Source organism: Seriola aureovittata, chromosome 24 (assembly GCF_021018895.1).
Source record: "Seriola aureovittata isolate HTS-2021-v1 ecotype China chromosome 24, ASM2101889v1, whole genome shotgun sequence".
Classification (NCBI taxonomy): domain Eukaryota; kingdom Metazoa; phylum Chordata; class Actinopteri; order Carangiformes; family Carangidae; genus Seriola; species Seriola aureovittata.
Window position 1 is genome coordinate 9,301,550 of NC_079387.1, and position 27,582 is coordinate 9,329,131.

Consider the following 27,582-nt stretch of genomic DNA (forward strand, 5'->3'; position numbering starts at 1 on the left):
TGTTTGCTTGTTTAACTGTCTCTCTACCAGGCTGCTCACATTTCTTTAATATCCCAGAAAGAGAGGAGTAACTCATTATTATTGTTAAGGACAGACGATGTTGCACCGACACAGTTTGTTGTCTTATGATCATCTAGCTCACACAAGGAGACTAATTACAATTTACTCATCCTGCAAATTGGCTTCTTACACGCTTGTTAATCTCTTTTTGTTTCCTGTGTTTCATGTGCTTCTCTGTTACTCTCTTTATCCTAGAAATAAAGGTGCCTTAACCTCATAGGATTTTCATTCAGTTATTCACAGAGGGTTTCAGAAAACACCACGTCCCAATGTGGGACTGTTGAGTGATGATTTAATCTCATTCCTTTTCGTGTCTTTGGACACTGATTTATTCATGAGAGCTTCTTTGGAGAGAATCATACTTCAGATGACACTAAAGACTGCAGCTTTCTGATGCCTGCAGCATTGCCAGTAGCTTCCCACTGACCACTGTGCTGGAAATAACATCCCTTTAAGACTGTTGTGAAATTAATTAATCCAAGTTAATCAAGTGTGGTGTATGTACTGATACTGAGGGGGTGTTTAACAAAGTACTGTCTCCTAGTCTCTTAAGCTGCTGTCACCGAGGCGGCGTTCCAAAGTAATGCGTTTTCATTTTAAAACAGTTTTAAGATGAGCGTTTTAGCTCTGTATCAGAAACAATGTCCGTCCATGCTAATACACCTGAATATGCACATCACATGACACCTGTAAGTAAGCAGGAAGCAGATTGTCTTCTCTGCGGTTGAGTTGTTGCAGAAAATACCACGAACGAGGAGGAACAGCAAAGACAGTTGTGGCGTTAAAATGCAGAATGTAACTGCACAACAGCTGCTGGCAAAGAGACAACAACCCTTCATTATCCATGTTAGTCGAGGCTGATAAGACCCAATCAGAGAGTGGGCGTGGGCGCCGCCTCATGGTTTCATCTCTGTTTTTCTGCCCTCCCAGACTATATCACAACTAAAATGGGGTCAGCAGCAACCTCCAAAAGTCTCAGTTTTAGGGGCTCAAAAACAAAACTCTGGACTAGTGTGGATGACAGGTGTAAACGCCGCCCCGACTGATGAATCTACAACAGTAAAACTAACCAAATAAAGCAGATTCAGCATTACGTTTGATCATATGTTCTTCTAATTATGAGGCCAGACAGCTCAATACTGGAAACAGGGGGAAAATTTCTGTCCAAAGCTACAAAAAAAAAAATAAAACAATCAGCCTACCTGCAGTAGATTCAGATCAGCGCACTCCCAGTTTAGAGACGCAGCAGGAGCACAGGAGCTGGACGATGAGCTGCTGTGGACGGGGTCATCTGCAAAAAAAATTCCCACAGAAAAAAGCAAATATCAGTTTAAGTGTACACTTTATTTGTAATATTTATTACCTGTTTATCCTTAGCCATCAAACAGCACTTCACTAAGCTAACCATTTAATCTCCTGCTGCCTTTAGCTTCATACTCAACATACATATTTAACGAGTGGTATCCATCTTCTCATTTATTTCTCAGCAAGAAAGCAATAAATGCATTTCCCAAAATGTCAAACTATTCCTTTAATGGTTTCCCAGTAAAAGAAACTTCTACAAAAATTTAATTATAATCACATTTCTTAGGGACCTCTAAATTACTTTAATGATGACTATAAAATACCTTTTTCTCCATTGTATAACTACTATTAAAGAGAAACTATGAGCCATTTGACAGTGACACAAAAGGGTGCAGTGATTATTTTGCAGTTTAAGACCAATTTTCTCCATCTGCCTGAAGGACAAAGAACTCATGATTGATGTGGAGTTGAATTAATTTTAGCACAGGAAGGAAGTTCAAATTATTTCAGAATTAATGGTTAATTTTCCACCAGCAGCTATCTGGAGAAAATGTCATGGCTGCAGAGAGGGAGGGAAGAATTTAAGCAAATGCACACACACAGTTACATTTAAAGTCACACACACACACTTGTTTTTACAGGCAGTCTTGTCTGTCGACAACAAACACTTAGCCAGCCCTCCCCTGATTATAATCAATGTGTGAGGGTGCTTTGGGGTACAAGTGTCACTGCCCTGTCCCCTCCAGGTAATCAGGTAGTCACCAGCCTTGACCCCCACCCAGGGACTCCGCACTTCATGGCGTCCTGCGTGCCGTCACACTCGCCGTGTGGGAGGAACGCATTGATTTGAAAGGGCCGACGTGTGTGTTTTGTATCGTAATCACGGAAACACATCAATCCCGTATTTCAAGCCAATCCTTGAACTTTTCATCTCGCTTTATTGGAGACATTCTTCAAATTACACTTTCTACTTTTCATTCTTCTCATTCTCTTGTTGGCATTTGATTAGTCTGACTGACTGTGAGCATTTCAAGAAGTCATTATCCCCACAGCTTCAGCTCAGTAGACTTCATGTCTGGAGGTCTAACATCAGCGTGGATTTTACAGAATTAAATACAAAGACTTCAGGTCTGACAGCAATGAAGAACCACTGAACTTATCAAAGAGGCAGCTGACTTTAAACCAGGAAATGAGAAACAAGAAAGTTTTGTGAAGGTGCGTGTGTATGTGGAGAGACAGACTGACAGATATAATGTAGATTTACTGTTTCCTTTGTGCCAGTTACAGCGCCACAGACTTAAAACAATTTAACACTAAATGATTACTGTATGAAACTGTTTTTTACAGTGTTCTGTGTATTGGGGACTGTGTATAAGATAAGACTTAATTACTAATATGCATATTACTGCAGCACAGAGACAGATAATAAGGAAATTAAACTAATAGAAATTATTTGAATGAAATAATTAAAGTAAAATTAAATATTAAGGAAAACGGAGAAGCTATAAACAACATTTTCATTGCACAACCTTAGAATATGTTATTTATTTGTGCAAAAGAATCAAATGAGTGCAGTTGTGCAATTCAGGTAGCCATGATATGGAAGTATATTTAAAGGTATCATTAATAATTACTTTACACAAAATAAAAAAGTGAACATATATAGTGGTATTTAAATATATACAGCAAGCTTCACACACTGTACAGTAACAATACAGTGCTGTTCAGTAAATAAAGTAGATATCATCACTGGTAATCACTGGTAACACATAACCAAACATTACAGTATTAATATGTTGGATGGCTGATGGAAGATGAAAGGAAGTTACACTTGTCAAGAATTCAGAATAAATCTATTTGTAAGTGGCACGCTGAAAATTTCATTAAATGTCACTCTGCAAAATCATCAGCAGAACAAATGAAGTGCACAGTCTCATTTGTCTCATCTGCCAGGTGATCCAACGTCCTGCGACTGACCTTTATGATGCACTTCTTGATGAGTGTCTTGATTGTGATTATGTTGTTCTAATTAATGCCAAGATTCGCTTCCCTCCAAGGGGGAGTAAGTTAATGATAACTTTGGCTTTAATTAAACAAAAGGGCAAAGGGCTTAATTATTTGTCCACAGCAGCGTTTTTAAGAGTCACTCTGTATGTATTTGAACAGTCACAGACGTGTGTAGCAACAAGTCCTCCAACCTGAACAACCACGAAGGTCGGTTTATCTCCGGTCGTCTCCTGCCACGGTTACAATAATAAACACACAGACCGTAGTTACCGATACCAGCGTACCAGACCTTCGTCGCCACGGTTACACTAATAAATGATCGTGGCTTGGTTAGGTTCGGCCACAAGTACTTCCTTGACATCTGATGATCTTTGTTGTCGTGGTTACAATAACAACAACAACGTGGTTAGCTTTGTCAACATAAACTGCTACTTCCACATGGGAACCGGACACCGCTCTCCTGTGTGAAAGTCCCATGTTTTGTCACCTCCTGTCAAAACTACTACGACCGCAAGATGTCGCCTAGCAACAAAGGGGTCGTAACTATGGGTGGTAGTAACCTACGACGTAACTGAAGAAGAATGAGCCTCGAGTAGCAGGTCCCCGGTTCGAATCCCACTCGGCTAGACCCTTTACTGCATGTCTCTCCCCCATTCTTTCTTGTACTTCCTGTCTCCCTCCACTCTCCCTATCAAATAAAGGCATAAAAATCAAATGAATAAAAAACGAATGCTTTTCCTGTTGTCTCCAAAGCCTCCAATGTTAACCACAGAGACATTTTCAACAGGAAGAAAATAGAGGAGACTGATATTAAAAACAGAAGGCAACACATGCCATCAGTCACTTATAGCACATTAATATAGGGCATACTGTTATGAATGATGAATAAAAAATACAGAAGCAAAGGGTGTAAAGAACCTGGAGGAGGAGATCTGCAAAGAGCCATATCTGCTAAATGTCTGGTGCAGCCGGGAACTTCTCACAAGCCATCTGGCAATTGTGACTTGTTACAGATTTCTGGACACAGAAAAAAAAAAAGAGATGAGTTTATGTCCTTCCTGCGTTACTCACCTCCCATAGTGTCAGTTTATTGCATAGAGCATGAGACAGAGCAGTTTGCCTCAGCGGCCTGTGCCAACACTACAAAAGAGAATATTTACAGCCTGACAGATTTCATTATAATCAGCTCGTGTAGTGTCCATGTGTCTATGTCTTCCTCGTTAACTATGCAATGAAATAGCTCTTAATACAGCATCCAGACAGCTTCCTGCTTTAGCCTCTTCTCGCCGAGACAAAAAGGGGTTAACTTTGTCACCCGCTTCTCTTTTTGTGATTACAAAGAAAATGCAATCACTACTTCCTCCCTGAGTACTGTGATGCTCACTGCAGGCATCAAGACAACCTGACAACCATGAATTATTTTAACCACATAATGAGTTTGAAATATTACACGCTGCCATCTCCAATGCGTGGTATTGAAGAAAACCTGCAGCTAGAAAACTGAGCCACCTGTGAACCGACACTGAGAAAGGAAGAAAAAAAAAAAAACCCAGTCACCTTGAGTGTGTTGCTTAACAGCATGACGTGCTCATGCAGCAGGACTACTGATAACTGCACTACAACAAGCAGGAACAGCCATGGCTCAAGGCTAATGCATCACATGTACCTCGGATATGTCAACAGAGAATCATCACAGGCGATTGGAGCAACTGAAATCATGAGATTAAAGATACTAATTAAAAAAATGAATTCAGATTAGCCTAGGTTGCAGGTGTTGTAACAAAGGCAAACAACAACCATAATAAGTGGAATATTATAAGCATTACCTAATTGTGAAATTTAACCACTACTCAATAATTAATGTTGAAATTTTATGGAATAGTTTTGTTTGACATTTTGGGAAATACACTTATGCACAATACCACTCATACCGTGTGTATGCTATAAATGAAGCTACTGTCAACAGCTGCTTATCTTAGGTTAGCATAAAGACTGGTAACAGCTAGCATGTATGCCTTTTCTAAAGTAATAACATCCACCTATCAGCACCTCTAATTAACAGTCCAGAAAGTCCACCCGCCAAGAAATGGTCTGGCACATAACTACCCATAAAACCACAAGCTGTTGTTTTTACACTTCTGTCTTTTGTGCAGATTAAAGAAACAAGATATAATGTGTTAATTAGTGAGCTGAAGAAGTAATGGTAGGCGATTTTTGTCACCTTTGGTAGCTTTTCTAGTCTAGTCATGCAAAGCTAAGTGAACCCTAAAGCAAGAACATGTATTTCCCAAAATATCATCCATTCCTCTAAATACTTCAGAGTTTTTAAACACTGAAATATTTCACTATGAAACCATCTAGCTGAGTTTATGGGCTGCAGATTTTGAAATTCCCAAGTTCACAAATTTGAATTTTGAAGTGTTTTCAGGGTCTGTGAGCTCACACGGGAAATTCAAGTGTCCAACATTTGCTGGCTGTGAAAATAGGTAACTGCAGGTTTAAATTTCAATGTTAAGTATTTAGCAGTGATTAAATTTTACAGTTAAGTAATCAGTTGCAGACAAGATTCAGATTATTTTGGCCCTTATTTACTTCTATATGATTTCTACCTGTAAGAAAAACTATTTTTCCAATGCAATGACACACATGAAAAAACTCATATTAAAGCATTAAAATTTCATGTGGTTCCACAAGATGTGGCGGCCGTTTTTTCAGCCTCAATCGAAAACACAATGGCTCCAGGAGCTTGTTCGACGGAGTACACAAGACAGATGGGAAGTGACATGTGTAACCCAGAGGGCACAATGTAAGACTGCAGCGTCACTGGACTTCAGTGTGTGTGTGTGTGTGTGTGTGTGCTAGTTTGTGTAGCACCTTTCCTCTCCATTTTCCTCAGACAAAAAGGATCATGTAAACACATTATTCTCTTTCACTCTGATGTCAGGCTACCTAACTCCTCAAAGTCTCATGTACAATAGTAACCCCAGCTGTTCTCCCTTAGGCAGCAGCAGCAGCAACAAATGCAGCCTGCCAGGAGTTTTTTTGTCACCCCTCCAACTTGCCGCTGCAGCGCGGGCTTTGATGCAGACGAGCCCGGGCATCGGATGGATGGTGTGTTGGGCGACGGAGGCCGAGGTGTCAAGTCACTGAAGCGTTTCGGGCGAGTTGGATGCCAGATTGTTCAATAAATAAACTCCGACTGGGAGAGGAAAGTGGGCAGCGAGAGGACGAGATGTGGGAGGGATGCTGGCATCGCCGAGTCATTTAGAGCGTGTGACAGCACGAGCACAGACTGGGCTCTTTAGTTGTTGGTTGGTAGTGGGCTGTTTGGTTTAAACACAAGCGCTGCATGTACACACGTATGTTTTTTTATGTGTTTGATTATAAATAAAGAGAAAGAAGAAGAATCTTATCAGCATTTGGCTCATGTCTGTATTTTAGCCTCATACTGTAAAATCTGTGTTTGTTTCCTTAACTTGAATAGAGTGTCCTTAAGATTTCAAAATGTCCTCCATCTTGGATTTCAGACATTTGACAGGTGATGCTGTAAATCCATTGTATGATCATGATTTTCATTTAGTTCAGCTTCTTCTGAGTTCTTAAAAATGTTGATGGTCCAGTCTCTAAAAGTCACACCAGTGATCTCACTTAATCCATTATGAGGTCAATTTAAAAGGTGCTAAAGAAGTGTTTACATCTTTACAGTGTGTACATCTTACTATGAGCAATACAACACCACTTTCAGCCAAGAGGTTATTTTACATGAGAGATTTCAGTTTCTTTTTTCCTCTATGTGCTTGTCACTTGTCGTAAGTGGGAGGGGCATCATTTAAAAAAACGGTGACGTCACTAACTTCAGAGCACCAACCAGTATATAACAATATTTGCATCAGAATGTGATGAAGCACATTGGCTTAATTTTTTTTTTTTTTTTTTGATTGTTGCTTATTTAGTCATGAATATTTAATTTTATACAGAAATACTTTAGATTCAAAGCCAAATTCTCAAGGGCTTTAAAATTAATCACTGTTAGTGGATAATGGAGCTATAATATCTAATCAAGGGGGCAGTTAATGTTTTCTTTTTAATATAATTCATTAAAAAAATGCATCACAAATATTTTTGGAAATATGCAGCAATATTTGCAGATACTTAAATTCTATGTGGACATGGACGTAACACCCACAAAGCATTGGGGGGAAAGTGCATTCCTAGACTGAAGACACAATTAGAAATGATTTGTTGGCATGAGCAGACCTCAGAGTTCAAGAAGACTCTCCCCATCTCTCAGCTCCTGCACAAATGTTTTACAGCCTGGACAGTGAAAAAAGGCCCCTGAGATGAGGAAATGTCAGATCGGTTGATATGTGTTTGAGAGGGGAAAAAAAAAGGAAAATTGAGTGGGAGATGTGTGTGCTCTGCCGTTGGAGAAAATGGCAAAGGTACAGAGAGGAAATTGCAGTCAAACCACTTTAACAGGCAGACCTGCCACAGGAACCATTTGACTGTTTGGAAAGTGGAAGCTTGTTAATCTGCGGTAAAGCTGAACCAACTCGTTTTTGTGTCCACGTTTCCTCTGACACATCTCAGGTTGAGAATCAGGATGGGGTTAGGGTTCGGACAATTATATTTATTAGTATTTATTTGCTTGTGCCATCTCGACAGAGTATTTGTTGTTATTGTAGATGCATTATGTAGACACATTCTGCCATCTGTAGACATCTTATTGTGAGTACAAGCACAGTTATATAAATTCTGATATTGTTTTATTTTACAGTCATGTGTTCCATATTGCATTATTCGGAAATTATATAAACTGTTATTTTTACAACAGTTTTATATTTTTTTTTATATTTTAGACTTTTAGTTCTTTGGTTCCCCTATTAAGCTCTAACTCATGGTATTTTGTACAACCTCTCAAATGTTGCAAGCCATACTGCCATCTAAAGACAATCTATACATTTAAACAAAATATTTGTCTTTATTTTTTCATGCATTTGGCTCCAAAAGGAGAAAAATCCAAACGTCTATATTATCCGCAACACTCTTGTATCTAAAATGGTCCTATGGCACCACCTTGTGGCTGGAACAACGTATTGGTTAGTTCTTCCTTTCAAACACTACAAATACACTGACCTCGCAGCATACTGTACTTGTGTGTTGTTGCTAACAGTGCTCTCAGTCCAGAGAGATGGTGTGTGAATGCTCCACATAAGGAGCGGTATTTGTATTCAATCTTGCTCTTTTCTTTATGGATTTTCAAACAGTGGTTATCATTTTCCAAGCACAGCAACTTTGCCTCCAAATACATTTGTATAACCAAACCTCTATTTTGTGAGGAGCATTTTGACACGACTGCTAGTTTGTGTGCACTTTGTAGGCCAGTCATTTGTATGGCTTTATAGAGGTGTAGCTACTGTCAGTTCACACAAGAATCACAAGGACTATGATAATCTGATCAGGACTTGAACGCATGAACAACAGAGAGTGGTAGTTACTCATACTAAATATGAATGAAAAGATTTACTTAAGAGCAAAACTATATTTTGAAAAAATAAATACCATAATATTGAATTTGAAAAGTCAAATTCACAAGAAAAAGGTATAAAAAAATGTAAAAAGAAACACACACACATACACACACTTGGTCTGGTGTGATCAGTAGCTTATCCTAGCTAATGTTAGCTAATAGCAAACTAGAGAGGTATTGCTGTATAACACTGGCTAACTTTGAGTATTAGAGCTGAGCCTTCAACTCAACTACTCAGGTGTATTTCGGGGGGAATAATGACTTTGCTATTTTTCTACATGAAAACAGAGGGAGCAAAAAATACAACTTACAGGAAGAGCCTCTTGAAAACGCCTGGTCACTGGCAGACAGTTTAAAGTTCGTGCTAAAACAGAAGATAGAAACACAGACAAAGATATAAATGCTTACATTTTTGTCAGTATTGACATGCTACACATGGTTAGCTCGGGTAGTTTCTCCACAATTCAACTGCTCGGTTCATTTTACAGTAGCCATGAGTAAAAGTACAAAGATACAGTTCAGATTCAGACTTACAGCCATAATAAACCTAGCAAACATAGTAAAGACAAAATGGCCGCTCTTTACCTTTAGAAGCGGTGGTGTAGTTCAACCGTTGGTCCATTTCTCGATTATTTATATTCCTTTGGTCCGTAAGTGTCCACGGGTTGAATAAATTAAGATTTTTTTTTTTTCATAACAGTATTTAAAGTTGTGAATATTGTCATGTGAAGTCAAATGCAGACAGTGGGACAACGTCGTCGGTCGTCTTCATCTTCTTCTTTCGACATTTTTCAATTTCCGGCCGGGCGGCTTTATTTTTAGATTTCCGGGTGGGGCGGCTTTGGGTATACTTTTTTTGCCTAACTTGCTGGCTACAAATTGGAGGTATTATCATTATGTTTTGTTGAATTTTCACCGCGGGATGGTCGCATGAAGGCAGTTGCGCACCTAATTGAAAAGTCGATGACATTTCCGGTATGCGAAGGTAGCTCTGATCCTTACAGGCTGAGGGTAATTATCGTTGGTCCCGCCCACTGTAAATCGAAATGTGATTGGTTAATTCATCTGCCACGTTCTATACAAACACATATGCGGTTATGGGGGGGGGGGGTTTGGGCCTTCTGTCCCCGGTTATGAAGTAGTCCTAACAAGTGAGCCAAAAAAAAATCTGATTAAAGAACTCTACTTTCATGGTTTTAGGACAGTAACCTTTAGGCTAAAATTAGAATTAAAAGAGAATAATAAATTATATATGGAAGAGAAAAAATAGTAAATGAAAGAAATGAAATATAACATTCAACCTCTCTCACATCTAACTTAGCTTAGCAGCGTGCCTTGCTCTGTTGAAAGGCCATGAAATCCACCCCCATTAATACAAGCTGCTTGAAAATACCCTGAATCAACACTAAGCACTGTCAATGAATACAACAAACTAAAACAAACATTAATTTAAGAAAGCCTGCAAGCAACATGGGATCATATTTAATTATTTATTTTTGATTTATCCCAGATGTTTTGCCTTTCTGTAGAATCAGCAAGACTCCATCAAGCTGATGATGCCCACAAGTGAGAAATTAGTGTTTGACTCTAATGATGTTTTACACTTGATGTAACACTCAAGGTGAGAAAGATCTCCATAATGGAAGAAGGAAAATACCCCGGGTAGAGCTGACCTGATGGAAAGCTAACAGGATCAGTGGTCTGCACTCTGAAATATGATCCTATACTGCCCTCTGCTGGAGTGTATATGCCTCCACATGCATCACGTTCAATATTAAATTCTTATTTTTTTAAATAAATAATCACTTGAATAAATTGTGTAAAATATATAAATGACACAATCATTTGTTAAATAATTAAATAGATTATTAAAATTGAAATTATTGTTATGAAATAGTATTTGATCATTCGTATTTTCATAATTATATTTCTTAAGACTTTTATTTTTATATCAAAATGCCATTTCAAGTCTATTTTTATTTCATGGCATTTTTCCAAATTATTTCCTTCCACTTTTTATTGGATAATTTATGATGATTGTCCTCTCACCTTTCAGCCAATCACATACCTGCAGAACTGATTTAATAAGCTCAACAACTGCCAGATTCAGCCTGTTAGCTGCTATTAGCAAGAGCAACATTAGTGTTCATCACATGTGATTATTTATTTCGTATTGTCTTTTTTATTTGATCTTTTTTTTTTAATATTGAACGCTTTGTGGTTCCATCATTCATGTCAAAGGCAGTGAAAAAAATACAAACACCAGTAATGTTTAACATAATTTATATTTATTTTCTTTTGAACAAAATGTTAATAAATGTATTTGTTTTACGTCCAAAAAAGATCATGACTCGTGGGACGCATTTTATAAATAATTTCATCCAAGTCTTTTGTAGAAAAAAAAGAAAGTAAATTAGCAAACTAAAGCATCTCTAGTATGACAATATGACAACTTTATCATAATTTTTTCTCTATATTTGAACCCATTTCTCAATTCAAGCTTCATTTTTTTGTATATTTTTCTTTAGACCTCTTTATCTCATCTTTTTAACATCCAACTTAGTCCTACTCATCAACTCACACCACTGCTTTAGACAACAGAAAAATGCGGCAAAAATCTCAAAAAACAGACAAAAACCAAGGAGGCGAACAGAAAACACTGAGATTCCAACAGAGGGGGGAGGTAGGGGAAGTCGGGGAAGGGGAGGTGGCCATTTTGGGGATCCCACATCCTCAGGACATATTTACAACAGAAAGGACAAGGGGTTTGTGGTGGTGGTGGCGGTGGTGGTGAAGGTGGTGGTGGTGGTGGTGGTGGTGGTGGTTAGGGGAAAGTGGGTGGGGTAGTTTGGGGTGGGGTTCTTCTGCATAGATCCACAGGACTCAGATCGTGAACAGCTAGAGATCGAAGGGGACGGAGCACAAAGTGTGGGCCTGTTACATCCGCTGCTGTCTTCAAGGGGAAAGTAGTTCTCGTCAACACAGTTCGTCAAGGAAAAACAAACAAACGAAACAACACATCACACGAGAAAATCAAGCAAAAAACAGGGGGTCGGAAAGTAAACTGGGGGGGGGGGTTAAAGTATAAGAACTGCATCTTGAAAATCCAGAGGCGAGCGTAGACTTGACTTCCATGTGACATCCCACTCTATGTGAGTGTGTGTGTGTGTTTGTGTGTGTGTGTGTGAAATCAATGGTCATTACGTGATGTGAGGCGAGGTAAGGTCAAGCTGTTAATGGGGAAGGGAGGAGGCACTGATACCACGTTTTCACAGCCGAGAACAATTTGGAGGTGAAGTTAAAACTCCAATCTGTCTGTAACTGATCATTAGAGGCAACCAGGATGGAGGACAAGAAAGAAGAGAAAGATTTGGCGTCCTTAGCTTTAGTTTTTGGTGCATCTCTAGTTGCTCATGGTATCAGATTTAAGTATTGGATAGATCTATTTTTCTGTCCAATCTCTAGCTAAAGATGGGAGTTTAATCCCTTCTTAATCCCTGCGTGACCTGTCCTCATGTCAATGTGCACTTTATTAGCAGCAGCCATGCAAAAAAAACAAAACAAAAAAACAAAAAACAAAAACAAAATCAGATGGATCAGCCCTTTAAAACTCCTCACACTCCTCGCACGCTGACACTAACACAGCCCTTTGCTAGTCTGTGAAAGATAGCGGTTGATCAGCTTGTCTAAGGGTGATTTAAGAGTCGACACATTGATTGATTGGGTGGTTCTTGGTCACTTGCTCAACTACGATACTGAGAAGTCAAGCCGACAGTAGTGAAGAGGCCACAAAGTAGGACACTAACACCGGCTGTTTGTTTGTTTTTTTTCTCCATATTGCTCCATTGCCAGTATCTGCCTCGCTGGGCTTCTACAGCAGAGAGGCACTCAAAGATCCGGGGCCTCATTTATCAAACCACAGCACAGGACGAGCGCTACACGTCGAATACGAAAGAGGAAAACTGGTATTTACGAAACGTTGTTTGATAACACCTTCATGCAGCGATCAGTGACGAATCTGTCGGTGGATGGAAACGCCCCCAGAATGCAGAAAAATGGTCAACCACATCCCGATGGAAGTCCTAGTAGCGTTAAAGTGGAGTTACGTGTTGTGGATTAAATAAAGAAAGATAAAAGATATTTAAGTTCTGGTGCATCATGGGAGGGAAAGCTTCCCAACGTGTTCCTGCAGGGTCACTATCTCCCTACGGTCTGAACAAGTTCGAACAATATTGTGCCAAAGATCATGATACAGCATTTTCTAAATTAAAATTATAAAATTAAAATTATTTCTAAATTGCTAAACTACAATACTTAAAATTGACATTGGAAACTGGCTGCAGCATTTTCAATGTAATTCAAAGTTTAGAAATGTACTTTTAGAAAAAAGTTTCAGCTCAACAGAAAATAAACCCGTCTTAGTTCATCTAATTAAAATAAATGGTGCTGAAACCTCACGGGTAATAACTTAATTCCTCCGGCTCTCCTATATGGAGCTACAGGTGCTCAGTAATACAGACAAAATAGAGACATTAAAGACACTGTGAAATGAAAAATAGTTTTTCATATCAAAATCCATCTCTTTTCTTTTCTGTAAAATGTAAAACCCACCCATCATATAAAACTGCACTTAGTAGTAGGAAGATCTTAGTGAGAGTGTGTGTGTTGGCAAAAAACTTTTATATTTCCAAAGAATGCTGTTTAGGTCTAATTTATTAATTTAACCTTTATTACCTGCTTCTGATCTGACAGCGTGGGGGAGGCAGGTGGAGGTGTAGGGGACTGTATCGCACCGTATTCAAGGGTGTAAGGATAGAGAAGCCACACCCCCCTATGTTCTTTTTATTAAGCTAAAACTGAAGCTACAGACTCTCTACGATTAAAAGCTGAGCTGCGGTTTGTGCACGCTGGAGATTCGGTGATACCTGAAGAAGAAACCGATGAGTCAGACTGTGTGTGCAGAAAGCAGTTTACAGGCGGTTGATAAATGAGGCCCCTGGTGTTTTGACTTCATGCAGCTGTCCTCTGGTGTCCCTGGGTTGTCCCTGCAGTCAAACACTACCTGCAGACGAGCCACCTGGCCGCCTGTCTGCAACGACGACGCTACCGTCTGAGGTAAACTGATGGCAACGAAGCTCGGCATCAACTCCCGCAACACCCTGTAATCATGAGCTGAACCGTCGCTACCTTCATCCCTCCTAACTTGCTCAATGGCCCAACAAGTTAGAAGAGAGAGCGCGCCAGTCTCAGAGCACTTAAGGTCCAGAAACGTGTAGGCATGTACCGTCGTTTAAGAGGTCGAGAAAAAAGATCTAGTGGGACGAAATACAAGCTGAACATCAGAATATAGAAGAATCACAAACATTTTTTGTTTTTCAGAGACCCACATGGAGGATGGATGAGCTGGTCCTCGAGCAGCATCACACACACACGGCGGCTGAGGAGACGCCTCGGAGGTGATGGAGAGTAGGAAGTGGAACACAGTTGATATGTCAAAACATTCTGGCACCTGAAAATAATGCAGCAAGAATCTGAGGGTGATGATGAGCGAGGGCACACACTTCACCGATGTCCATTTTTTCCTCTGACATGCCATCCACACACACACACTGAAAACGGAGGGAGGGAGGGAGGGAGGGAGGGAGGGAGGGAGGGAAGGAAGGAAGGAAGGAAGGAAGGAAGGAAGGAGAGGAGGGACAATATGCTAGAAAACATTTGGATGGAATAGAAACAATGAGCAGGTTTCAAGTGGCAAGAGGTCAGTTCTTTAGGGGGGCGGTTCTCAAACATCTCGGTTCGTCGATGTCCAATCCCAGCACCCTTAGCTCCAGTTAAAACCCTCCCACTTCCTGTGGTTGATGGTTCATCTGCGGCAGATTGTAGAGGCATTTCCCAGCATGTCTCGCCAGACGTGTCCCTGGCAGCCATGACATTGTAAAAGCCATAATGCTCTCGAGCGACATCACTCTTTACAAGCTCCAGCCTTGATTCAACCCCAAGGTTCACTCCTCATTAGAAGCACTCTCCTCTGGTGAGAAAATGGCAGCCATGCCCACCAACGTAGAATTATGGGAGGCTGAAATGATGATGACAGTGTGTAGGAGGACGAGGGCCAGCAGGCAGATCTTCAGTCGCCCGCTACACAGTCTCGGGGTAGCGGCGGAGGTGACCGAGGCCCCCTCGGGCTGGCAGGAAGAAGCAGTCCTTTTTATTGTCCCGCCTGAAGGGTTGTCCATTTTGGAGTCCCATCGGACGTCGCAGCACTCCGCCTCACTGTCTGATGGATGATCCCCCAAGAGCCCTGAGAAACAGAGACAGATGACAGCGGTTGACCATGCTGACTTTTACAGTACAAATATTTATATCAAGAGTCTCGGCGATGTGGTTTCCTGATGGTTGTCAGCCTTCAGATCACGAGACATTAAGGTTCTCCAGGGACAGAATTAAAGATTCAGCCTCTATGGCACTCTATTTAATTGTAGACTGATGTTTGTATTGTTAATTATCTGGGAAATTAATTGAGAAATTGTTTGTTGATTTTGGCTAATGCAGCAAATTAAATACCTGACAAAAGAAGTTACTTCGTTACAGCGACACAAAAGTGACATAAAGGTTAAATAACGGCATAAAGCTGCTTCTTTAGTTCAGCCTGATAAATAAACCAATCTGCTACAGTGCAGGTGTAATCTGATGCCGCCACTCTGCAGGAGAAACCTCAGGATTAGATGGAAGTAAAGCGTCTGAATGAAGCCTGAAAAACCAGTTCAAGCTCAGTTAAAAACATCAGTTTAATCGCAGCACAGTTAGACCGTCAGCGCGCCCAGCTGTAGTCGTGACGCGGAGGACCAGACACGGTGACCCTCCGCTGAACTCAGATTTAAGACCACAACCACGCAGGGGGGTGACGCATCGCTGCATCAGTCGATGACTCTGGAAGTCTCAAGTTGGCGGCATGAAAAAGGGGAGCTGTCACCGCACTTATCTGCACAGGGAAAACTACACGAAGCTCACACAGCTCTCACTGAACGGAGGCGCGAGGAGTCGGATGACAGGCTGGTGGGGAAAACTGAGATCTGGAACAAAAACTTAAGGAGATAACAACCACAACTCTTTATTTTAAGGCCGTTAACCGTCTCCACCACAACCACAGTTCACCAGGTGTTTTACCTGATACCTCCTCTCAGCACAGACTCTGCTGGACTGACATCTCCGCGACCCTATTTGTTGGTTTTGATGCACTTTTAAGGGTGAGATAAAAACTGTAAAAAAAATTAATTAAAAAAGAAAAATTGCCCAATGTTTTTCTTTGTTCCTATCAGCAATGATGTGAATAATGAATCCCCATAAGAGTGACAGAATTGCCGTCCTCTGCGTATAATAAATTAAACTTTTATGACCCACTGTGCACATTAACCCCTCATCTGTGATTATTTCATTATTCTATTGTGATTCATTTTACGAGGGAAGGCTGAAATACGGCGGCAAGAAAAAGAAGGCGAACCGTTTATGTGTAAATTAGTCTCCAAATATGATCAGAGCTTCATCTAAATTGCAATTCTTAACAAAAACAATCAGTTTTAACTAATAACACAGGCTGATGGTTTTAGCGAAAGTGAAGTGGACGCCTGAAGTTCGTCAAAGAGCCGCTTGTCTCTCCACAACACGACCGAGGAAATGTTTCATGGACTGATGAAACTCAGATTGAACAGTTTGGAAGAACACGCCGCTCTACGTGTGGCGTAGAAAAGGGAACAACATGAAAAGGTGAAGCAGGGCGGAGGCACCTGGACAGCTCCACATCACCGGAGAGGAAAATGTTTATCCGGGTCTCTTCCAGGATAACGTCAGGGTGTCTGTCCAGCTGCTGACGCTCAGGAGAAGCTGAGTGATGCAGCAGGACAATGACCCCGAAACATCAAAGTAAACTGACTTCAAACTGAGAAAATTCACCTTGTGGAGCGACCCCAGTCAGAGCCCGGGTCTTAATCCATTACAGCTGAAACAGTTCAGTCCGAAACTCGCCCTGAACATCGAGCAGCTGCTGGAAGAGCTGGTTTGAGGTTATTGGCGCCGACGGAGATTCAACCGGTTATTAAGAGTTCCACCTGCACCGTGACTGTTTAAAGGCTGCGTTCAATAAAGACACAAAATATTATAATTGTTTGTATGATATTATCTTAGGGACACTGTGTCTGTCTACATTTATGACTTCGATAAAAAATCAATGTAGAAAAACCAGGTCCTTCCGAAGGGTTCACACACTTTTTCTTGCACCTGTGTAAATTGTAAAAAAATAAAAAAGTCCCCGAACATTGTTGACATTACCGTTCTCTGACAACCACTCATTTTCCTCCAGTCCCTAAGCTCATTAAGTCCAGACATAATTCCCAGCACAGGTCCACTCAGCATCAACCGGAGCTGAAAACACCTGTGTGGGCCTTTTCAGCTGATGTTGTTATGTTGCTCATCTCCTCCAGATAACTTGTGTGTTGGCATCCAGCCAGCGTCTGTTCCTCTGAGGCAGAGTCCTTGGTGATTACTACAATATAAACTGCAGTAAATATTGAGGGACAGGCCAAATTCAATTCATCAATGCACTGTTAAAATGTCCTTGTGTGAGCGCGGCTGTGCTCGGACTCGCCACTAGATGTCATCAGAAAGCCTTTGGAAAGGCCTGTGTTGTTTTCCTGGAGGAATACCATCCAGTCAATATGGAGACACACATTCTGGATGAATTAATACTGTGCACCCTTTTATAAAAATGCTGTTCATTAACATTAATTAAATTAGAGGGTTTTCTCTGAAGAGAATGAAAAGGCCACACAAACACCCACACATGCAAACACACCGCTGCTGTAAACAGGAAGTAAACACTGGCCAGCGAGGCGGTATTAACCTGTGCAGATGAAGCTGGGGCTGCCGCCGTGGATCAGGTCGTCGTTATCGGGCAGGATGAACGGACAGCTCTGCTGGACCTCCAGGCAGTACTGGTGGCACGGTACCTTCCTCTGACAGGACTGCTGGAACGTGGGGAAATACTGCGCACACAGCCAGGGCTTATAGGCCGTCTGAGGGGGAGGAAGAGAAGAGAAGATGACATAAATATATTCTGCTCCGTGATGAGCTGACACAGCGCGGCACATTTGCTCTCTGTACAAGAAACAAAACATCTGCTTGGTAGTTATTTATCATCCCAACTCCGTCTCCTGGAAAGTAATTACTTGTATATTTAAACCACTGAGCATCAGATACAAACTCACACAGATACCCAGCACTTGATGCATTAATGAAAGCTCAGGAGATATTAGCCAAGGCTAGGCTGCTAGCAGGGCCACTGGTCTGTTGGATCAATCTCACTGCAGAGGGTTAGCTCACACAGAGGAAGGTATCCCAAATACAGTGCGAGGATTTGCTTATTTATGGGACATGAATAATGAGAGGCTGCCGCAGCAGGTAGAAGACGATGAATTTTTTACAATAACTTTGACAATAATAAATAATTACAGAGTTACCGTCCAATATTTCCTCGATCAATTGGCTTATGAGATGTCAGACATTGTGAAAAATGTCATTCACCATTCACTGCAGGCCAAAGCGATGTCTTCAAACTGTGTGTTTTGTCTGACTAACAGCCCAAAGGCAAAATATATTTCATTTACGATCATATAAGACAAAGAAAAGCACCAAATATTCACATTTAACAAGCTTTTAAGGAAGTTTTTGCTCAACAGGGGATTTAAATGGTTCATTAATATTCTGTCAATCAGTGACTCTTTTCATTTACTAATTGTTTCAGCTCTACACCATTCAACTGTGGAGAGGTTTGTCAAAACTACTAAAGGCATTTTCTCATTTAGTTTGGTTTGTTTGACAACGGTGTCAATCAAAACCGAATAACCTCACCAAATTCAAGTCTCTGTCCTCCTCCGAGTTAGATTTGCTGCATTTCACTGAGAGGCAGGGTGTAATACAAAATGCACAGACTCATGTGCATAAGGAGACAGATGGTGACATGTAATAGCCAAAGCCTGAGGCTTGGAGAGCTTAGCAAAACAAAATGAACCAAGGGCAAACCACAGTCTGGATTTATTCTCATTTTTAGCTATTTCTTCATGTGCTTTTTACTGGGATTAGCACCAGAGAAGGGAAATTACAGCAAAGAGCACAGACAATCCATCATATAGAGAGAGTGTAATAGGATTTGTTTAGAACCCTCTCCTGCTGCCAAAATCTCCGACCCGGTGAGAGGAGAGGTCGACACAACTTCTGCTGAGTTCATGTGACTTCTGCTACACGGGCTGGCCGGCGTGTAATTGGTTCAGTGTGAGTTTAGAAGCAGTTTTAAGGCAGAAAAAGAACCACGAGGGAATGAAAACATCAACAACTTTAGATCAGAAAAGTGAAAACAAGCGCTTCATGTGCCACTACAGCAGCACACATGAGTATTTAGTTCACTGTGTGCCTAAAAACAACTAACGATTGATTATTTGAACCGATACCAATATCAATATTTGCAACCTCTTAGTCAATATTCATATTTTGACATAAACACACAACATCTGTGATAAGAATCCCCTCAGTTTGGTTCAGCATGGCTAAAATAAATTACTCAACTATATAGCAAGCTAGGCTATGAGCTAAATGCTAACATGAGCGTGCTAACATGTGATGTTTAGAGGATATAATGCTGAGGCTTATGGGAATTATATCAATTATTTTAAAGGTTTTTTTTGCCACAAACCAAAATATTGATTAAATGCCTCTCAACAGCTTTATGGATTAATTTATCCTTCATTTACAGCTGCTCTTGTTTCATGCTATGTTAACAAGAGAATCACCATTTCCAACCATTAATTACGCCAAGATAACAGCTGCTCCATGTCCCAGTCACATCCTGTCATACATGTCACATGTTCTGTTTCAGGTTAGCAAGGTTATCTTGAGGAGTTTTCAGGGTTTTCACCCACGGAGGGAAGTAAACACATGTCGCCCTGTGTCTCCAACCACAGGCAAGTCATGTGCACGCTGCCTCATCATGTACAACCCACACAAGGTTACTCTATTGTCAACATCAGCAACTTGCGGCGCTTTCGTCACTGTGGCTCCTTCAGAGGCCGTGTCTCCTGTAACGTGATGGCAGCGCGGCGTGTCACCTACTGTCAGTCACAGGTGCAAGGAAAAGATCTGCCCATGAAATCAAAGAAGAAATGTGCCACAGCTTAAGTGATGAAAGGTTGTTGAGAGAGTCATTTGACTATGTGATGCACTCAGGCGAAAGAGGTACAACAGCCATTTCCAAGTCATGAATCACAGACTAAAACAAACCATTAGCAGCAATCAGGTAATTACCATGTAGGAGAATAATAAAATGTTCAGCATTAACAGTTTTACACTTACAGAAGCAACAGGATCAGATTTAAAGGGGAACTCTGCCACTTTAACACCTCACAGGTGTCGGGGAGTACGACAACACACTCTTCAACCGAACTGGTGGCTGTTGTTGTGTTGCATTGTGGGTAACATTAAGACACATAAGCCTGATTGGTGCAGTGAAATATGTGACATCATATTTTTTCCCCAACTGAGACCCGCCCACTTCAGAGTGAGCAGTGTGGACAAAAACATAAACTGCACGTGTCGGACGCCACTGCTCATCATTAGAAGATAATTTGGCCTTTAAACTAATAATATGAGAGATTTAATTTTTGCAGTTTGCAACAGAATCGAGTTAAACTTTCCCTCGGAAGTTTTGTTTCCTGTTTGTCCTGTTAGCATTTAGCAAGTGCAAAAACAGCCACCCACAGAAACATCAACGCAATAGAGAACACACACTGCACCCGCATTTAATTATCCCCTGTGTTTTTTAACCACAGGGAAACGTCCATAGCTCAAAGATGGGGTCGTTAACTGTCCCCTGTGTCATGGATGTTTGGTTAAATTACACCCAGCACCTCCACCCGGCTGAAGAAGGTAAATCTTCTGCCCCCTCCTCCACCCTCCCTCGTACGACTAAACGCTGAGAAATCGAACAGGGCTCTGGTTTATTTCCTGTTTAGACCAGCATACAAAGATAACACTGCACCGGCAATTATAATAATTAGAATAATCTGATTATGATGGTGATGAGAATGATTATGACGAGAACAACATGGACCCGAACCCTTTGTGAAATCAAATATATTCCAGAAACCTATGACTTCATGTGTGTGTTATACTGCACTGCACAGGTTCAATCCTCCAGTATTTGATTTTGTAGTAAATGATGTCATCCTTCAAAAACAAAAATAAAGTGGTTTTGTTGTTTTGAAGGCAGATCTGTCGCCATTTTATTTCAGGTTGAGCTGGTAAAAGAAAAAAAAAGCTTTTTCTGTGGATGTTCTGTCATAATAAACATGTTCATTCAAACCGCAGCGACGACACCTCTTTGTATGTTGGAGGGTAATTTGGATAAATCACACTGACAGTTTAATTCCCATCATCCTCTGCTTTTAGCGGCAGTGTTCTCCCCACGGAGAGGCTCCACAGCTCAAATGCGTAGAGGAGGAACTGGCTCAAGGCCAAGATAAAATCACTCAGATCACTGATTACATGTGAGTTTGGGTGGAGGTGGAGGTGGAGGTGTTAAATCCACGCCTGGAGATTTTTCAGCGTGGCGGCTTCCTGTCTCACAAATGGCTGCTGTTTAAAATCGCGATGATTTAGCATAAATTCTTGCCAGCGGTGAGATAATCCGTCTAGGGATGCCGCGGTTATCAAAAGACAACCAAAACAATACGACCGCAGTCAGACAGGAAATCTGGGTCCTCCTGAAGATGTATGCTGGCAGTTGCCAAGGTAACGGCTTTTTCTGCTTTTCATTAGAGCTCAATGGGTACTGCCCCGCACTCTCTGTTGGTTTTCTGTTAGTGTGCACACGTTTTACGCGTGCATCCCGGCCCGTGTGTGTGTGTGTGTGTGTGTGTGTGTGTGTGTGTGTGTGTGTGTGCGTGTGCTCAGCGTGAAAAGGGAAGCGTATGAGAGCAAATTGAGTTAGTCAGGAAGCAGGCCAGGAGTCTGATTTGATCAGTCTAATGTGTGATCAGTGTGAATGGGAACCTGGCACTCAAAAAGCCTCTGTCGCCATGCAGCTTAGTCTGCTTCAAACAATCTACTGAAGCCCAGAGACACAGACAGGACCAACAGCAAGCTGGCAACGTGGGCTTCACGCCTGCAGCTGATTTCAGCCCCAGCCTGGCCTTTTGTGTTTTCACCCCCCCCTTTAGGTGTTACATCTGTCCGCAACTTGAAATCTTCACTTCCAACGATGAGATCAAGGAGAAAGTGGTCCTGACGTCGTGGACACTTACACTGACGCAGAGATGTAAAATATGCCAGGAAGACGTTTTTTTTTCCCTCCCAGTGCTTACGTGCAAATCTTTTGAAGCCTAAAAATAACATTTAAAAATTAAGATTCAAACGCTGACGCTCTGGCAGATAAGTGTCAGCAGCACTGGCATCTGAATTTCGCCACAGTGATTACAATTATATAAGAAGCAGGCTGGAGAACAAGTCATGGACTGCGCATTATTTTCTGTAGCATGCAGTAAAGTCACACTCAGCTTCTGCTTCTGCACAGGCCAGGAAACACTCTTCATAACTTTATTCAAACAGCTGAATTAGTCTGAGTGTTTATTGCTTTCTCTCTCTCCTCCTCATCTCTTTGTGCAGAGGCAGATTCAGAAACCTCCGTCCTGTGCAGATGCATATAAATATAAACTATAATGGAATAAAAATGATTTTTGCACATATTAGTGGAAGCAGCAGCTCAGCTTCAAGCATCTGGGGTGGGCGTTTCCCATGGCAGCGACTGACTGACATCTGAGGAGTCAGAGTCGCCGGGTAACAAACACAAGGAAGTGTTTGAATCATAGATGGGATCTGACACTGACATCTGAATCACAGGGACAAACACAAAAATAACTAAAACTTCTAACATCGACACCGGTCCAAATAAACGCCACAGGTATTCTGTATGTGCTATAACGTCAGTTCAACTTAAATACTTCCAGGTATCAGTTGAGGAGCCTCTTCTCTCTCACGGCCTGATCTCCAGGTCATCCACGATTTTATTTCATCTCGGTCACATTATTATAATTCGTTGTATTCAGGGTTGAGCCAACAAAAATGTCACACTTTCAGTAAAGCGCGAGCGAGCTACTCGGCTTTTAACTAATACTAGAAGACAAGACCATATCGCCCTTGTTTTAGCCTCTCTTCACAGTTTCAGAATTGATTTGAAGATTTCACTGATCGCCTTTAAGAGATTTCATTTGAAGTGTTTTAACCCATGTAAATCACTCTGTAGCTTTGTAATGAAAAGTGTTATATAAATAAAGTTTTTTTTATTATTATTATTATTATTAATATTAGTTTGTGTTTCTGCTCAGCACATAAAATAAGTGACAGCTTGGAAAAATGTGCATCTGCCGCCTTCAGGGAGGTGTGTTGTCATGTAGCATCAATCAATCTGATAGAGCAAAAACATTCTCTAATCAAATGCTGGAGCAACCCTGTCTCAATGGGGAGTGTGTGAGTGTGTGTGTGTGGTAGTCACACTATTTCATAATGTAATGATGCTGCAACCAGCAGGTAGCAAACTGTACTACGTGTGAAAGGATGAGGGGAACTACTGAACTATTTTGGTGCAATATAAATCAGCAAATGCAGAAAAAGAAAAGGACATAATGAAATGGTTCTTGGTTACTTTAAGGTTTTCTCTCTGCTCGGCTGCTGCGGGGGGGGGGGGGGTCCCCAGCTCAGCTCAGATGGACATATACACCCCCCCCCCCGTGTTGTAAACCTGGTTCAGTGTTGGTCACTCCACCAGCCGTCTCAGGCTGACAGCTGCTGCTTCTCCTGGGCGCAGGGGCTTCCCCTCGCCATTCCCATGATCCACAAACAGCTGACACAGAGGCGACTGTGGGAGAGAAACCGCGGAGCTGCAGAGACATTTCAGTGTTTGCTGAATATTCCTTCAGCTGCAGAATTACCACCAGCGCCACAAGGAAATGTCAAACATCAAATAACCGTAATAGCCTCGCCAAATTTTCCCTTCAACACGAGTAAGTGGAACTGGACGAGGGACAGAAGAAGAACCCAAACAAGAATAATTCCTACTACAACTTCGAATCGTAGAGCGGCAAAAATAACAACCAGAACTTTGGTTTGGTGGTTTTCATTTGTTCCAAAATCTCAGAGAAGGATTTATTTATTTTATTAGGTGTGAAATAATGGACAAAAATGGATGAGTGCGTTAAAATAGGAATTACAAGAGAAGAGAGGAGGCAGAGGGGAAGCCCAGTGTAGGTGCATGTGAAGAACTAGTGGAGTGAATGAATGAAACAAGGACTAAATGGATGTGCTACACAAAGTGAAATCATGCAGGTAAAAGGATTAAAGTAATATACTCTGTTCCATACAGATTTGTATGTTTAAATCATAGTAGCACTTGTAGTACTTACGCATAAGTAAGTACACATACACGCATATTCCTTCTGTGTTATGTAAATGTGTACTGGATTTCTCCACGTTAAAGATACACTTGTTTTTTATTATAATATTCTTATGATTGTTATTGTTTCTGTCTAATGATAATAAAATATTATGAAACATGATTAACTGGGGGTTACATAATGTTATGTTATGTATTTTCTTCCCGTATAGATACTGATGATGGCTTTTAAATTCCTTCATGATCTTTATGCTTCTTCAGTGAAGTTTTCCGTCCTGATGTGAATAAAATGCAGCGAACAACAATGTATATTTGCATTGTTTGTCATGAATATAAATGCTGCTGATGCTACACAATTACACTGAATCTGGTGGTGGCCTTAAATGTGCATTAATGGATATTCTGGCCACTTGCCTGCGGTACAACAAGCACAATACTGACACACTATCACAAGTTTTCATTGGCCTGTAGCCACAGAGCAACATTAGCATTCATTCGGAGTCGCCACTCCAGCCAACATTCACTCTTCTCTTCACTGTAGCTCCAAAGCTTTTCCCCAATCTCCACTTTTTACAACGGGTAGGTGGATTTTATTGCCTCCGGACTGAAGCTAGCTGTTTCCCCCTGTTTCCAGTCTCTATGCTAAGCTAACGGACTGCCAGCTCTAGCTTCATATTTAGCATACATATATATATATATATATAAATAAAATCAAATATATACATCTAAAATAAAAACATATATGTGAAAATTATATATAAAACCTATTGGAAATTGGAAAAAATTCATATATTGACATATATGTCCATGTATGTATGCTTATATTGTTATGTACATATATATCCATCCTCAGGTTTAACCAGTTTAACAGAATGTGAAGATAGACATGTTTAAAATTAATAATAAATTAATAAAAAAATAACATATATAAGCATATAGATTTTTATATGCATGTTGTTTTAATAAACGTACATATTTATTTTTAATATATATGCTCGCAACATGTTATCCATAATATAAAAAATAATTATATATTTTTAAACATACTGTATGTACATGTATATATACATTTTTAAAACATTTCTGTATATTTCAGGCTTTAATTGACTGTGTACGAAGCAGAAGCAGAATGTGTGTGTGTTTATTATTAGCCGCTGTGATGTGGAGTCTATTCCTGAACTGTACTTCACTAATCAAACACCGGGTTGACTGCACTCATGTGGGTTTAGGTAAAAACTTCAATTCTTCTTCTTCTTATTATTATTATTATTGACGCTCTTCCTTCCCAGCAGGAAGGTGTTGTCGCGCGCGCGCACACGTGGCGGCGGTAAAGTGGAATGACAGCTATAAAAAGAATATGAGTCAGCGGCAGAGTGAGATCCCAGTTAGAAGCTGAATGACACAGATCATTACCACTCACACAAATCATGGTAAAACAGGAAGCGGCTCTCACACTACCCGGGCTATTTTCAGACGCCTTATCCTCGTTTGAGGTATTTTGTCGGCACTGTAATGCACCGAGTGTGTGAAATATTACATCCAGATTCCACGGGACTCATATGATTTTTTATAAACCACACACACAACATCAACCCCCTGACAAAATGTTGGCAGGACTTTGATGCGCTCACAACTCAAACCTCAGCAGCTGCCTCAGGTCACTGACGCAACCCTCGGATAATCAAGCAGGACAGGGATGTAAACATGTGTCTGTCTTCCTGCATTGATGTCCGCACTTATTACATCCCCGTCCCCCGGTGATGTAACGTATCCAGGCGCTGTTTGTGTGCTTCTGGAAAATGGCACTCTGAGGCAGAGCGGCCTCATCAAATTAGATGGTTTGCAATTTCAGTGCAGCCCTTGTTTGTACGTTCACTGTGTCATCTTCTACCAACAAGTGCTCTCTGGATAAAACGGGGTCAAAGAGCGCTGTAGTGGAGGACTGTGAATTTGACTGAGTTTAAAAATGGCTCCGTAAATAATCTGCCCAAGTCATCATTTAACCAAACCAAGGCAATTCATAAATCTATATAAAGGTCCAACGTGAGCACAGATTCTAAGCAAGTTACCGCTGTCAAGGTTGCAAAAGCCTTTAAATTTTTATTCTAATAATACTGAATATTTAAATTGATGAGCCACAAAAATTTGCAGATGAAAAAAGTGATTGATTAATGACAAAATGATGGCGCTCAAACATCATTATCCATAAACAAACACTGTACTACCTATCTTAAAGACAACCCAACTTAAAGCTCCCATATAGTCTAAAGGTCTGTGTCCATGTGTAGTGTGATTATAGATCAGCTCTAGCTTCTATATTAATACTGTGAAAGTATCAAAGCCTCAGTCCACAGAGAAATGCACACAGCCTGTATTCAGAAACTGAGCCTTAAAACCAGCCGTCAGGACTTCCTGTAACTTTGTGATGTCACAACAAAGCAATCACTGCTCTCAGCCATGACCCGAGGACTTGGACTGAATGAATAAGCAGACTGAAACTCAAAACCATGACAACGTCTGCACGCAAAATATTAAGCTTGCAGCCAGCAGCTGGTTAGCTTAGCTTAGCACGAAGAGTGGAAAGCAAATAGCTCCTTTAAACGATTATAGGTATTTCCCAAAATGTTGAACATATTCTTTTTAAAAAAACGGGGTTTATACACATTGTTCTGAGCTTATGTTGTCTTGTTGAGAAGAATATACCTGTGTATTATACAGATTACCAGCCATATAACCTCTTCAACAAGACACAAATTAAGCCTCATTTTTACCATATTCATATTTTAAATTTCCTGTGGTTCTCACCCTCCCGTCACTGATATTTTTTGTGTTGTAAATAAATCTTCATAATGAAAACAAAAACACTGACAAAATGGTACGAGCCATGTCAGTTTCTCAGAAGCAAACCCGTCTGACAGGTTAAAACAGCAAACAGAGGCCTTGATTAGTGATCCATCAATCGTATTGACAGGCCTCCAGAAGCTTCCAGAAACCTCGCACCTTTTAACTGGAAATGCCCCACGGAGCACAGGGAATTATGGGACGTCGGAGCATGTGGTCTGACTGACATGATCCAGGATATTTCTAAGATCTCTTTTGTCTTGTGCAGCAGCTCCTGATCCATGTGTGGACAAGGAGGATTGGATCCACCTATCAAGGCACGAGGACGTAAACTGCATCCAATTCCCTG

The 27,582-nt window shown here is 40.9% G+C and overlaps 1 protein-coding gene and 1 long non-coding RNA gene across 2 annotated transcripts in view; both read right to left on the reverse strand.

Moving 5' to 3' along the window:
* Positions 1 to 1,151: 1,151 nt before the first annotated feature.
* Positions 1,152 to 9,859, reverse strand: LOC130165528 (uncharacterized). The gene is made up of 3 exons (XR_008826821.1): positions 9,488 to 9,859; positions 9,214 to 9,266; positions 1,152 to 1,351 (listed from the first exon to the last, which is right to left on the reverse strand). It is a non-coding gene; the product is annotated as an uncharacterized LOC130165528 (long non-coding RNA).
* A 1,309-nt stretch (positions 9,860 to 11,168) lies between these two features.
* LOC130165586 (NALCN channel auxiliary factor 1-like) overlaps positions 11,169 to 27,582 on the reverse strand; it is a 32,623-nt gene continuing 16,209 nt past the window's right edge. Inside the window, exons 2-3 of the mRNA XM_056370973.1 lie at positions 17,799 to 17,970; positions 11,169 to 15,203 (exon numbers count right to left, since the gene is read on the reverse strand). Coding sequence (XP_056226948.1) covers positions 14,905 to 15,203; positions 17,799 to 17,970 — 471 coding nt within the window. The 3' untranslated portion in view covers positions 11,169 to 14,904. The remainder of the gene's footprint in view (positions 15,204 to 17,798; positions 17,971 to 27,582) is intronic.